The sequence below is a fragment of the Cyrtonyx montezumae genome, unplaced genomic scaffold (assembly GCF_038088225.1).
Source record: "Cyrtonyx montezumae isolate F1298 unplaced genomic scaffold, pur_monq_1.0 scaffold_3, whole genome shotgun sequence".
Taxonomy (NCBI): Eukaryota; Metazoa; Chordata; class Aves; order Galliformes; family Odontophoridae; genus Cyrtonyx; species Cyrtonyx montezumae.
The window spans coordinates 34,575,784-34,590,484 of record NW_027072034.1 but is presented as its reverse complement, the minus strand read 5'-3'; the positions used below and the strand labels follow the sequence as shown (position 1 = coordinate 34,590,484).

Below are 14,701 nucleotides of genomic sequence, written 5' to 3'. Positions count from 1 at the left end.
TTTTTTACATCATTAGGGAGCATTGTGTTTATTTCTTGACTGGATGAACTGTTGTGCTGCAATAATTAAATCGTTATCAAAAGCCTAAGGAAGTTAGACTTTTCAATTTGTACCTTCTCTAGAAAGAAAACTGTTTCTTTAAGGGAGTTTTAAGTCCATTTCATCGTTAGCAGCGAAGTCATGTTTTTAATTTTCAGCTCCTGGTCATATTCCATGCATAAAGAAAGAGAAACTTGAGGATACCTATGTATTGAATCTAGGCCTATCCATTTGATGATAAGTGTATAAGAAAATGCTTACTTTGGTCATAATTCAAATACTTCACAGTAGATTTTTGCTCTTACCAAGCTGTGAGAAGTAGTTCACTTCTAAGTTATGTTCTCTATCTCAATTTTTGAGTGCATCTATCTCAAAATAATGAAAGTTGCCTCAAAGCTTCAAATCTACTAGTAGTTTATCACGTGCCTTCTTCATCTTATTAGAATAGATATAGGCTCTGAGTCTTTAAACCATGTACTACAAGATTTCAAAGCTTGACTGAGGCACTAACATAGGAGATTCTTATGTTAATGAAATGCATTATTTTAAATTCCTCTTCCCAACAGAAGTTGCTGAGGGGGATTTTTCTGAGAAAATTGATAGTGTTAGATTTCTCAGTGGAACTTGTTTTGCATATTTTCTTATGACCTTCTGTTGAGAATCCCGTATTTGATGATTCATAAGGCACATCTCAGGAAACAAGTTTTGCTTGGGCTTTATTAGAAATGGGTTACAATTTGAAAATAAGTTAAAAGAATTCCTAAGGAATTTATTTCCATTAGTCATCTTAATGTTGTATTTCCTTTTATAACATGTAATCAAGCAGCGAGACAAATGTGAATGATATAGTTTTTAAAAAAGTCAGAAAAATAGTGTTAAATTCCTTCTTTAACTAAATTTATCTGTAGGTATTTTGAACAAATTCATGTAGATTTGTTACACTTATAGATTAAAGAAATACACCTGACACTTTCCATTTTTCTGACACCAGGTTGCCCATTTGAATATTTTGTCGATGAGCTGAATGAAATCATAATCATTTCAAACTTCTAGTAACTCAAAAATAGCTTTTTATATTGAAAGAGCTGATGGAAGTGGTTATCTTTCCTACCATGTGAAAGTTATGAACTAGACTGTAGCTTTTGTTTTGCCTACTTTGAGGGATTTTTCAAAGATACCTCAAGATCTCAGTTTTGTAATATGGACTCCATCAGAAAGAGATGGTGATAATTTATAAATCTTCTCATGAAGAGTGGTGTCAAATATCTGTACCATGTGTATGCAGGTGTTTGACAAAGGTCAGTACTGTATGTCTAATATAGAGAATCTTCTGGTTCAGCTAACAGGGATTGCTCATTAGTTACATGAGCAATGCTGCTTGTTTCCTCTGAGGGTTGTACATTAGTTATGTAACTTTGCAGAACTTAGTTATGTATGCAAAATTTTACGGCTTTCATTTACAATCAAGAGCGGCGTAGCTTTGAAGAATTGCTCACTGGTGTGTAGCACTAGCTGTCTGCCTTACTCCTCTCTGAAAAAGTAAGTCTCAGCTGCTTATGAAGCAGGTGCTAAACCTCTGTGGCCTAGCATAAGGTAAACCAGCACTCATTTCAATTTTCTTAATGCAGTGTCTTGTAATTTACGGCAGCTTAGCAGCTGCTATATGAGCAGCTGAGCTGTTTTTACAGCAGAAGACAGCTGGGGAGAAGGACTCATGGCAGCCATCCCAATTTTAAGCGAAATAAGAATAAGAGCATTTAAGTGCTCCAAGCTTTCTTTCTGTACATGAAATCTAAATTAAGTTTGCTAGCAGTCTTTGTAGACATGTCAGATATTGACACTTGAAATCCATAATTCTACTGCATAACAGTGGATATCTCTACAAATCAACTGTGGCTAACAACTGACAGTTGCTTTTCTAGTAACATCCAATTTACCTTTTCTATATAATTCGAAGCAGTAAGTGTCAGATTGAAAAGGTGATCTTATAAGCTTGTCACAATAAAAGGAGCATCATTTCAGTTTTACAGACCTGTTCTTTATACTGATTTATTTGTTGTGTTCTACCTGTGGCAGTTCAGCAGACTTAGCATGGGATCAGATGAGGTGGATGTCTGTTGCCATTAATCACACAAGTCAGCTAACAGCTTAGTGAGTAAACCAGAAACAAATAGGTTATACCTATTGTGGCATTAAGAATAAAAATAATTCTGAATTTACAAAAATAAAATTGCTTTCTGCTTCTTTTATGTATTCTTAGCTATACTGTTTCTTCACTCTGTTTTCAAGGGAAACTCACTATTGCCCACTTTTCTGCATAGAGTAGTTTTCAGGACCTGAAAAATATTCTAAAGCCTCTTGTAATGCTGCTGTTACTGGGAAGATGGATCTATACAAACTCAGCAACAGCTATTTGCAGCTGTATCACTTTGAAAGATGCTTGAAGGCTGCACAGTGTTTGAACAGTGATAGATTTTCAAGTGCCTTATATTTTGGTTCTGTTTGCAGAGTGTAAGACCTACACCGCAGAATGAAGCTATAACAGTACATTTCAAACCAGTTACGTTAAAAGCTTCTGAAAGTAAATATACCAAAGTTGCAAGTATTAGCTTTGATGGTAAGTACTTCTCTCTTCTGAAAACTTGTCCAATGCTTCGTAATGCTTGCTGAAACTTCATGAGTTGTTTTCTAGTCTCTTAACAAAATGATGCTAGACACTTTGAGGAGGAAGTGGAACTATTTGGAAGGGTCTTATATTTCTGCTGTGTTCATGTATTTCTGAAGGGTCTTTTCTGAAGTCACAACTAGCTAGTGACTTTGGGTGATAACTAATAGTGAGAAGAAAAGGAATTCTTAAGCAATCTTACTTGTGTAAATATAAAAACTACATCAGATTCTATTAAACATAAATGGTATTTTGAGTCATTAGTTAAAAGGTATTATTAGCCTAAAAACACATTTGCTTTTGGGAAATCCTAGCAAACCAAGGCACGTTATTCACAGTAATATAAGTAAAAGGTGAGTATATCCCTTGGAATACCCTTTGAGCTTCCTGAATTTAAAGAAGACTCCAATATACTATTTTCCCCCCCAATTTTTTGTGTTGGAATCCCACAGAAATAGTGCTCTGTCTTGCACTTGAGAATCTTAATGTGAATGCTAGCTTGTTTTCTTATCTTGAATTCATATTACAGAAAAAGGCAGGTGAGAGTGGCAAAGCTTTCTCTGTAACCTTTCCTGTGAAGATATGTTATGTATCCTCATACTCTTTCATTTATATCTTTATGAAAAAAGTGCTTATTCACTTCCTTCCTACATAGTGTGACTGTAAATATTATGTCAACCTTTTATAGAAATGTAACCTCCATTTGTATTAGATTCTAATCAACTATCAGACAGCTGTTGACCTATTCAAATCGTACTGCTCTATGATACTAGATGGAACTGTTAGGTCTTTCAGCTTGAGTTGCTTAAAAATTGAGGCTTGTAGATGCAGTAGTTTTAATTTCAGGTAGGCGTAGTTTTAGAATTTGCATGGGTAGAGAGGGAAGGATTTATTTTATTTACTGATTAACATTTTAGTCTTTGAATAGCTTACAGTTTGTAAGATGAGTGAAATATGTCTTAGCCCATAAATATTAATTCTAGAATAGCCGAACACTGCCAACCTGAGGTAGTATGTCCAGATTTTGAAGCTGAAAGGAATTGTTGTATGAGAACCTACAGACTTACACATGGTAGATTTTCATAGAATTGATTGGTGGGGGGAAAAAAGTAATCAATCAGTCAAACTGCATAATGCATGTCAGGGGCTGAGTTGGTGAATCATTTTTATTTAAGCAGTCTGCCATAAATATTTGCTCTTACAGCTGTCCTACTACATGCAGGAATTTAGGGGCTGGCAGTTTCTACTAACCAGTATTTGAATCCCTTGACTTTTCTGGTCTTGTTGCTAGCAGGGTAACATTGCTTGTTCTGTGACCTTGGAACAGACCTGTTAGTTTTGTTCTTGGCACTTGTTTAGCTTTGGATCTTGCATGGATTCTGATTCTATTTCAGTGTTCTTGGCCCAAAGTCCTGCTTGACTGGTAGTTTTAAATAAGGAGCCTAGCACTCACAAACTTCTGTTAGTGTAGAACAGTACATACTGTAGTGAGGAATTCAGATGCTCACCCAGCATCTTAATTATCTTTTGGACATGTTTAAATCATTTATTTGACAACTAGACTTCCCTAGTGTATGTAACTCAGCCATATTGACTAACTGGCATAAGGGGGAGGAACTCAGAACTCAGGTGTCTTCTAAGCCTTATTCTATGTCAGTGGTGTTTTGAAGCTTCATTAAGATCCATTTTCTTTTTCCACGATACTCAGTCTATGGGCTAGCTCTGTTTTTACTATTCAAGCTAATCTAATCTGATGGATTTTTGTTTGTCTGCTTGAACAACTTTCTTATATTCCTTTACAGCATCAAAAGCAAAAAAAGCATCACAGTCTTCTGGGAAAATAACTGTTAAAGCGAAAGAGAAGAGTTACTCCAAACTTGAAATTCCATATCAAGCAGAAGTATTGGATGGGTAAGCGTGCAGTTGCTGAACAGTGTTTAGAAAAAAAATGCTGAAAGTTAGCTGGTTTGGCAAGTAACTCTAGCCTTTTTGGTGAGGGAAGGGATATAAAGAGGTGGTAACTGTATTTTCTGAATCAAGCTCATTTAGAACTACAAGCGCTAGTAAAAGTTTTTTTCTCTTTATTTTTTATAGTGAGGTAGTCTCAGTAATAAACAGGCTGGTTTCAAAGCTTGGATTCAACATATATAACACAAAAACGATATATAAATCTAATGTACACGTAATATATGATTACATAAGGAAAGTCTTTGTTTTTTCATGCTGCTTTCTTTTCATAGGTATTTAGGGTTTGATCACGCTGCTACACTTTTTCACATCCGTGATGGTGCTTCTGATTCTGTGGAAAGACAGATCTATCTTACAAACACGTTCAATTTTGCAGTCCTTATACATGATGTTGTGTTACCAGAAGAGGCAAAACCGATGTTTAAAGTAAGCCTCAGTTCAGTAGAATATTTATACTTAGTGGGAAATATTTAAGTGTGCTGCAGTTGGTTGAATTGTAACTTTGATCTTCTTTCTTCACTGATCTAGGTCCAGAACTTCAGCAAACCTGTCTTAATTCCACCCAATGAATCCAGATATATTTTTACACTCTATTTTATGCCTGCCACATCGTCGGTCCATATAGATAACAATATTTTACTTATCACCAATGCTTCTAAATTTCACCTACCTGTTCGAGCATACACAGGATTTTTAGATGTAAGTATTTCCCTTTTTTTAGCTATTCCAGTCTACTTAGAGGCAGATTTAATAGGGGACTCTTTATTCCAATTCTATGGGAGATTAGCTTTCTTAATTTCAACAGACTTATAGATATGGATAACATCACCTACTTTACCGGCTCTTTTCTCACCTTTGTTACTGCTGAAAAATTCTTTTTTGCTCCCTTAAGTTATATGTAGAAAATGGATAGAATTTTGAGGTTATCTTATTACTGCTGCACTAGACTTATTTATTTGTTAATAAACTTAAGGTTTGAGTGTATTTTGTATTTAATTATGCTTTATTAATCTTTCTAGTACTTTGTACTGCCTCCAAAAACTGAGGAGCGATTTATAGACTTTGGCATATTGAGTGCAGCAGAAGCTACCAGCATTTTATTTGCAATCATCAACAGCAATCCGATAGAGGTAAGGATGGATATATTTTTAGTTTGCCTTTTAAAAATCTTACATCAGTCTTGTTACTGAAATAGTATCTTTTGTTCTTTTTAAGCTGGCTATAAAAAGTTGGCATATTATAGGGGATGGTTTGGCCATAGAACTCCTAACAACTGAAAAGGGAAATAGAACAACAATAATTGCAAACCACCATGAACTACAAAATGCTAGTGCATCCGATCAGTCATCAGTAAGTAACCCTTTGAATCTATTGCTTAAAATTAAATTTATGAGGGGAAAAAAGAAGTTTTTTTTTTTTAAATAATTTAGTGTGGGGGAGGGAGAACAAAAATTAAGAATGTCAAAAAAAAGTATATGTGCTCTTAGTTTTATTCTGAGTAGTAGCATAGCTTTCAAATTGGTTTGATTTTGAAAGGGGAACTTTAGAAGCCATAATCTCCAAATATTTAATCCTTGTTTACTTACATTTGAATTTTTTTATTTTTTTTTTACTTTTACTGTTGTCAGATGTTTCAGATAGTTTATCATAGAATGGCCTGGGTTGAAAAGGATCTCAAGGCTCTAGTTTCAACCCTCCTGCTGTGGGCAGGGTTGCCAACCACTAGACCAGGGCTGCCTGGAGCCACATCCAGCCCTGCCTTGAATGCCTTCAGGGAGTTTAAGGGAATGGAGTCTTGTTTAGTGTATTCCTTAGTGAAATTTATTTTTTGTTTTTAATGGAATACAATTTTGTTTCCTACCATTTACAGGTGATACTAACATCAGGTTATTATGCTGTGTTTAGAGTAAAACTAATAGCAAAAGAACTTGAAGGAATTCATGACGGAGCTGTGCAAATCACAACAGACTACGAGGTATACTTCTTGTATATCCACGTGTATTGTCCAAGTGGAGTGTTTCTTTGATTTTTAACTGTGAAGTCTGAAGTGGACAGATTGCAGTATCACAGAGAAGCTGAAGTTTAAAGGGTGGAGGTCAGATTAACTCTGCAGGGAGTGACAGTAACGCTTCTCATGCCAAATTTTCTCCTAAAGAATGAAGAACTTTCATAATGGTTTTCATGTGGTTTTCACAAATTTCTGTTCATGACTGACCTGATATTTTGAGGTGAGTTCTTGACACACCCTCAAAGCATCAATGCAAAAATATTCTGGCATAGTATCTCACAGTGTGCTTTTTGGCATGTCATCGGTTATTCAAATTTTTGAAAGATTTTTGTCAAAATACAACATGAAAATTGCTTTGGAGAAATTGCAGTTTGCTGATGAATGGTGCAGCAGATTTTGCATCAGAGTTAGTAAGGGAGAGAATGACCAATTCATTCTCAACTTCATATGCCGTTCCTGTTAAGTATTATTTTGCAGAAGAGTGATATTATAATACAATGCAATCCATATTTAGTATTTTTGTATTATAACTTCAAGTGATACGCATGGAAGAAAATGTGATGTTTATGAAGCAAGGAAATTACAGAGCTTGTTGTATGGCTCTGATGCAGAAAATAGGAAACTTCTAATTTCTCACAGTTTACTGAGACTTTAAATTTTGTAGTATGTCCATACATGTGACTGTCCAATTTTACAACTGTCAGCCTTTTTCTTTTTTTCCCCTACAAGTTATTCTACTTGTATTGATAGCTCTAAGCATATGCAGTAAGAATTATTGTCATCCCTTCTACACTCCTTCTAAGTCTCCTTTTTGTTTCATGGTTTTATCATGACTTCTGATGTCTTTTGGGAACTTTAGTATGTCATCCTCCCTATTAATAATTAATAGTAATCTTAAATATGTCATCCTCCTGCTTTCCAAGAGGGTAAGTCTCTCTCAGGTGAGAACTTTGTAATGTCCCGTTGCAAAGCGTTTATTATGACTTTGCTTTTGTACTCCATATAGAATAAAGCTATGTCTGAAAAAAAGATTTTCTTCCTGACAGTCCAGAGTGTCTAATACATTGAAATCTTAATTCATGGTTGCACTTTTTAAATGTGCGTGTAAGACTTGGCTACATTAGTTGTAGAATTTCAGAGTTTTGATAATCTATGTAAATAAATGTAGAAGAGATGTTTGAAAGTTGGAAGTAACATTTTTTCTTTAACTCTCTTGTTCTTTCTTTTAGATTTTAACTATACCAGTGAAGGCAGTGATTGCTGTAGGCTCACTGACTTGCTCCCCAAAACATGTATTTCTTCCACCTTCTTTTCCGGTAAGTTAGTTAGGTCAGAGCATTAAACCTTTTTGTGCAGTTTTTTTGTCTGTCACCTTCAAGAGAAAACTTGGTCTTAAATTAAGTTTCAAGCTGGAAAGATAGTTTTGTTGTATTATTTCATTTGTCACTCTTTTTCCTGACATGTCCCAAGCATGGTTTATCTTCATTTCTCCTCTACTTCCCTCTTACATGGGATCTTTGAATACTGATATGATCCTAAACATGATTCTTTGCGGCTTCATTCTAATGTAACTGTGTTTATATAGTTACTGCCAGTTCTTGCACATTAGCACCAGAAGTAAGACAAGTGTCACTGAATAAATGCATTTTTCAAATTTCCAATGTGAAAAGCCAAAGATGACAAAGTCAGCTACTGAACTCAAGCATCAGTATAAGAAGTTTTTGATCTCTGTGAAGCGTTGTTTCCACATTGAAAGTAAATAGTCTTTGAGGGTATATGGTGGAGTACAAGAACAGGAAAGCAAGAAAACTGTAAGAGTATGCAGCTCTCTGCAAAAATATGCAAAGGTTGTTTTCTTCTTCTGCAGTAATGTTTATTCAGTGATGGCTGAAGGCACCTTCTTTCCTCAGTTGTGCACCAATCTATTAACTGGATAACGCATATTTCTTACGTGATGTTCAGTATGGCCATAGAAGCATGGGCAATCAATGCATATTGACTTGCAATTGGTATTTCATCAATGTCTGAGATTCATGTGACTTTCTGATGAGTATGGAACATAGTACAATGGAAAATCAAGAGAAATGGTAGACTGAAAAAAAAAGTCAGAAAAGGAGAGATGGAGGTGGCAGGATAAAGATACTATTATGGCAGTTTTCTGAAATGATAAAGCCATCTTCAATATATTTTGAAAAAGCAGCTGTCCAAAAAGGGAACAGTTCTCCAGTGATTTTGCTAGTGATTGCTCTGCAGGTTTGGAAAAAATGTGAAGAAATACTTGACTTGAGGGTGTGTCATGCTGAAATATCAAGTGTCCCTCCTAGAGATGGATGTTCTGGATTTGAGTGGTTTATACACCTAAATTATCTTTGAAACGCCTTCCAGAAAGCTGTTCCTGTTGGGTTGTTTTTTGCAGGTTGGTTTGTCATCAGCGTCTTACGAAAAGCACCTTCCTGAACAGACTGAGCACATCTATGCTGTACAAATACTTGAAGCAGTGCCTGGCTTGTTGCTTATTTGGCAGGCATCTCTTGTCACTTACATGACTTGTCTGCGTGAACATGTTCTGTTTCATGCTTAGTTTAGCTTAGACACAATATATCTGAGCTGCCTTCTGTGCACTATCACTGTCACAGCACTGTACTTGGGAGCAAAGTGTTTTTTTCCAACTTCTGTTAGTGGGATAAAGGTCTAGATTTCTTCTGGCCCACTTTTTAATTCTTTAGGGGATGGAGCATTTTTATATTATTTAGTTTTTACTTCATTATTTGTTTTTACTGTTTCTTCTATCTGCTGGTAACGATTCTTGTTTTCCTTCTTCCTACTAGGAAGTTACTCCAGGACTGTAGTTACGATGGCTGAAAATATGCTTGCATTTTTCAGCTCACAGTTACTCCTTGTGGCTCTGTAACCATTTATATCACGGGTGTCCTTGATCTGAATTAGTTCCCATCCCTTTTTTAGCACTTGACATTGGTGTAGAGCAGTGTATGTGCTGTGGCCTGTTAGTAGATTAAAAACAAACAAAATGGTATTTTCTTGTTTTCTCCTGTTTTACTCATTGTGTATCTCCCTGCTGTTTTAATTTTCCATGTGTAGCAGTTTCTTAATGAGTAATCATAAATGTACCATGTCATCTGAGTGAAGTTTTACCATGTTCTTTAGAGGTCTTAATTATCTTTAGTGAGGATATCTCAGGTTATGCATGTTGTTGGAAATGATTTTTTCCTTACCTGTCCTGTTGAGTCCCAACATGCTGTGGGATCAATGACCGTATACAGACCATCATCCTCACTACCTGCTTTGCCTTTTCAAACAGGGAAGCTAAGCCTTTAAAATAAATTTCTTAATAGATTCTAAATTCACAGTCTTAACTGAGGATTATTGAATTCAGGCTATTCTCCGAACTCACAGTCAGCAGGTCAATCTGTATGCCGTATTGATCTTCCTCTGTTTCTGAAAGTGCCTCTTAACTTAGCAGGATCAAACTTGTCTCTTTTTATATTTTTTAGTACCAAAGCAATGAATATTCTAGGAATATTTATTCCTAGTCCAGTCCTCAGTAAACTATGCACTAATTATTTCACCTTGTTTTTCTTAGAGCGCTGTCTCTTCTCTCCTCGCCTTGCAATAGCTCCTTAATATCTTTTGCTGGTCTCACAGTATATGTATTTTTAAGTAGTAGTTCTTCACTGGCACTTTTATCCAGTGCTTTTCCTTATGTCCAGCAGATAAGTGATCATTTTTTGGAAAAATAATGCAATAGGGATTCATCAGAGAAGAACAGTCCAGTCAACAGGACTTCAGCAAATCGTTACCACCTCTGTTCCATGATCATTCCATCTCCCTTTGAACCTGCTTCACAAATTATTCTGAAGTCATTTGTTACTCTCAAGGTCAAATTATCACTGCTGAAGTTGCATGGTTCATTTTTTATTTTCTATCTTTAGGATCTGTTTCCTATTTTAGTATACTGCTTTACCATTATCAGTGTATTTATTGCATTGACTACTGTATCTGTAGCTTCATCCATGAACTGTTCCATAAGTCTTCAATAAACAGAAATCTTAATGGTTCATTTCCTTTTCTTTCACTTAAATACAAAGCAATTTCTGTTCTGTATCCTAGTTTATATCTTCTATTTCCCATCAAAGTCAATGTCCCCTTTGAATACCACAATAAAATATTCTGTCAAATTTTGGGCCTTAAAAGAGCAATTATTAAAAATCTACTGTTCTAACTGGAATATCTAAACTTCGGGTGCGTCTTGATATAATCCCACATTCATCACCTTGACTTATTTTGTTTGAGTTTTCTTCTGTTATGTTTTGGAAGGTGTTGTTGGTTTGTGTAGTGCTTGCATTTCTCAACCTATAAGAGGTGATGTCATCACTGTCCATCATTCTCTCTCATCCTGAGACTGATGTAATTTTTAGTGGTGTAATGTTTTTCTTCTTCTTTTTTTTTTTGTGTTAATTCAGTTGACTTTTGAACTCCTGCTTTTTATTTGGGAGTTTGAATTTGGAAAGCATTGTCACTTTAGACAAAATTCTGGACTGTTTTCTGTGTTCAAACCTCAAGCTTCTCAAAGTGGTCGGCTTCAGAGGCTAATTCTGTTTGTTGAACACTTAGCTTTTTTGATATTTGAGAATGTTGAAAGTAGACTTTTAATATTTTCAAACTAAACTTGGTATTACTGACTTCAGGATCTTCTTGCATGTGGTTGTTTGGTATTGTCTCCATTACTTAAGATAATAAGTCTAAAATAGGATTAGTTCTTGTTCTAGTTCATGACAGGGAAATCTGACAACTATAACATCCAGGAATAACTAAACACTGCAATTTTAGTAACACTTGCTTTTCACTTCATACCTGGGTTGCAATTCTCTTGCAGCTGCCCAGTTCCCAGTGCTGTCTGTTTCTAATCTTAGTATATTTGCACTTATGTCTGATTGCTGGTATTCTGTAAAAATGTCTGCAATACACTAACAGTGCATGAGGTCTTCTGATGATCAGTGTTTTGACTTAAGCACCTTTTCTGTGTGGACTTGTACTTTGTAATGGCAGTGTTAGCTTATAGTACCCACTGTCCTAACTTTCTACCTCAAAGGAAGATAAATATATTTTTAGCCCAATTAATAAATAAATATATTTTTTAATTAATGAGTGGTAGTTTTCTTTCCTTATCTGCTCTTCAATATTTTAAAGCTACTAAAATACTTTTCCTTTATTGTGCAGAGTTATTGGGCAAGATAAAGCTTCACTTATCTTGTCCAAATGGTGAAGCTTGTTTACTCAGCTCTCAGTAGGTGAAGCACAGACACAGTCTTTTCTACTTCCTGTTCAGTTTAGCAGGACTGTACTGTTTACAGAATTACTCTTGCAGCTTCTTTCCCTCTGCAGTTGGTGTTATTGAGACTATCTTGCTAAGTGACTGTTTCCTGAGACTGCAGTTAAATTTTGAGCCTGCGGAGTTCATCTCCCCATCTCTCCACTTGTGATTTTTTTCTTAAATCAATACTTCCTTTTTTTAAGGGGAACATTAAAACCTGTTCATTAGAAGACAATCCTAGGCATTCATATTTGCTTGCATTTATCTCTTTTATATAAGTCTGTAATCTTGTCATCAATCCTGACTAGCCTTTCATTTATTGTTTGCCATATCTTTATCAGGGCTGGGTGTTTTGATGAGGTGAAAGGTGTGTCTATGGAATCATTGCTTTACAAATGAGATCAAACTGGAGTGAGCTATAACAGTTGGGGGTGGGGGAGAGAGGTAGAGCTTGAGTACTAGAACCATTTTGGTTGTGACACACAATTAAACCATATGTTCTCTGCCTAGAAGATGAAATGTAAAGGTATGATGGGGAGGGGGTGGGAAGCACAGTTTTCTTTTCAAGGTAGTCTGATTGCCTGGTGCCTTCATTTCATTGGGAGGGGATAGGAGGGTTATATTAATGTTGTAAAATGTTCTGTCACCTGCTGTGTTGATTACCTGCAGCTTCACTCAATTGCTTCTTTAAGATAATTTCTAAACAGTTGTAACTATTTTCTACATCTGTTACAAGAAGATTCTTTGTCTTTTATATCTGGAGGCTGTTAAAACCAAAGCTTTCTCTTGCCTTTCCTCCTCTGGCTCTCTAAAAACATTATCTGATTTAGCAGGAATGTCGTAGCTCTCCAGAAACTTTAGTGATATTTTTGTTCATTTTGTTTTTTGAGAGAGATGAACCATGTTTGGAAACAGATGGAGGAAGAAATTGAATTCACAGAAACCTACCTTGGAAGTGTTTTGTTTTTTTTTAAAAAAGGCATTTTAAAAATAAATTAAAAATATCAGTTTAATATTTCAACTTTGCTGTAGCCTTTATGCCAGTCTGCATGAGTAGATAAATATATATGGTAGGGAAAATGCATACAATGCACCGTTTTTCACCCTTGTGTTTTGTTTTGTTTTTTAAGGGGAAAGTAGTTCACCAGAGCCTGAACGTTATGAACTCCTTCTCTCAGAAAGTGAAAATACAGCACATACGTTCCCTATCTGAAGATGTAAGGTTTTATTATAAGAGACTGAGAAGTAATAAAGAAGATTTAGAGTCAGGAAAAAAATCAAAGGTTTGTTTTTTGCCTACTTGTACAATTTGTCAGGTTCCTTCTGTTTTTATTGCAAGTGTGGTTGTGATCATCAGAAGTCTTCCTTCTTTCCTCATTGCATTTACTGTGCAATTTCTTAACTGGTCTGTTCTTACTGTTTTACAGATTGCAAATATTTATTTTGATCCTGGTTTACAGTGTGGAGATCATTGTTATGTAGGATTGCCTTTTCTCTCTAAATGTAAGTAACTATCTCTTTTTAATGAGAAGTACAAATAATTTTCTTTTTAAGCAATGATTTTACATGAAGGATTTAAAAATGCATTATGTTTTTTAAAGCGGAATCTAAAGTTCAGCACAGTGTAGCAATGCAAGAAGATATGTGGGATTCTGACTGGGATTTGCATGAGAGCTTATTCAAAGCATGGACAGAGATAAAAGAGAACTCAAGCCATAGGTAAGTGTTCTATGCCTGTTACTTCCTCAGGCCATAGATCACTAGATAATTCTGTTACGTGTGGTATTATAAAGTACAGGCTTTTTTTTTTTTTTAGATCTATTGTAGTGCTTTTTGAGAGAGAGAGCATAAAACCAACTACTCAGTATTCTCTGCAAAAGCTTTAAAGAGAAAATTTAAAAAGTTAAAAATACTACCACTAATAACAACTTCAAGTCAGTGATAGCCTTAGAAGTTACTATTGACTGGAGCATACTGCAGTTCCATAAAGGGTGGCAAGAGCAGGACAGTCTCTGTTCTGAAAATCTTTCCTAAAACAAGTTATACTGTATAGTATCTCTGCTTAATCTCTTCTAAAGTAGTAAATTTAGCACCCCTCTAGGATTTCATGAGGTTTTCTGTTGCTGCTATTCTGAAATTATTGTATTTCGGCGAGTAATCAAGTTGTTGATACTTCTCCTTGAGTGATGCTGACTAGAAAGTGATTAATCATTGCTATCCAGTATTCAGAGGCTTATGTATACCTTTTTAAACATCCACTTTCACATACACAAACTGATTAAGCTTCAAGAGATGTTTGCTTTAACTGCAAGTGATGTGTCTTTTGTGGTGATAGCATCCAGACTGACTTCAAAAAAAAGGCGCATATTTGCAGAAAGACAAAATAATTGTAAGTAGCTTCTTTGTTATAATGCTGATTTTTTTTAACAGCTCCTGAATAAAGTTGTTGTGAATGGAATTTTCTGCAAGAATATTCTATCAGCTACAGTAAGACAGAGGAGAACACTGTTGAAAAGTATTACTGACAAAACAGCAGTTCTGGGGAATGTATGATGCTTTTTAAAGGGGCTTAAAGTCAACCAGCTTGCTAGGGTAGCATTTGGCAAAGGAGAACCTGCTCCTTCAAAATAGATTCAGACTTGGATATTTAAATTTAGATGCTCTCTGAAATACTTCTCTAGGTTTTAAG

The 14,701-nt window shown here is 35.4% G+C and overlaps 1 protein-coding gene across 2 annotated transcripts in view; it reads left to right on the top strand.

Annotated features, from left to right (window-relative positions):
• Positions 1-14,701, top strand: part of TMEM131 (transmembrane protein 131) — an 88,249-nt gene that overhangs the window by 49,929 nt on the left and 23,619 nt on the right. For both annotated transcript variants that reach the window (XM_065741170.1, XM_065741171.1), the window contains 11 exons: positions 2,548-2,656; positions 4,507-4,615; positions 4,945-5,098; positions 5,201-5,371; positions 5,692-5,802; positions 5,888-6,022; positions 6,543-6,647; positions 7,910-7,996; positions 13,143-13,295; positions 13,440-13,515; positions 13,614-13,731. In XM_065741170.1, coding sequence (XP_065597242.1) covers positions 2,548-2,656; positions 4,507-4,615; positions 4,945-5,098; positions 5,201-5,371; positions 5,692-5,802; positions 5,888-6,022; positions 6,543-6,647; positions 7,910-7,996; positions 13,143-13,295; positions 13,440-13,515; positions 13,614-13,731 — 1,328 coding nt within the window. The remainder of the gene's footprint in view (positions 1-2,547; positions 2,657-4,506; positions 4,616-4,944; positions 5,099-5,200; positions 5,372-5,691; positions 5,803-5,887; positions 6,023-6,542; positions 6,648-7,909; positions 7,997-13,142; positions 13,296-13,439; positions 13,516-13,613; positions 13,732-14,701) is intronic.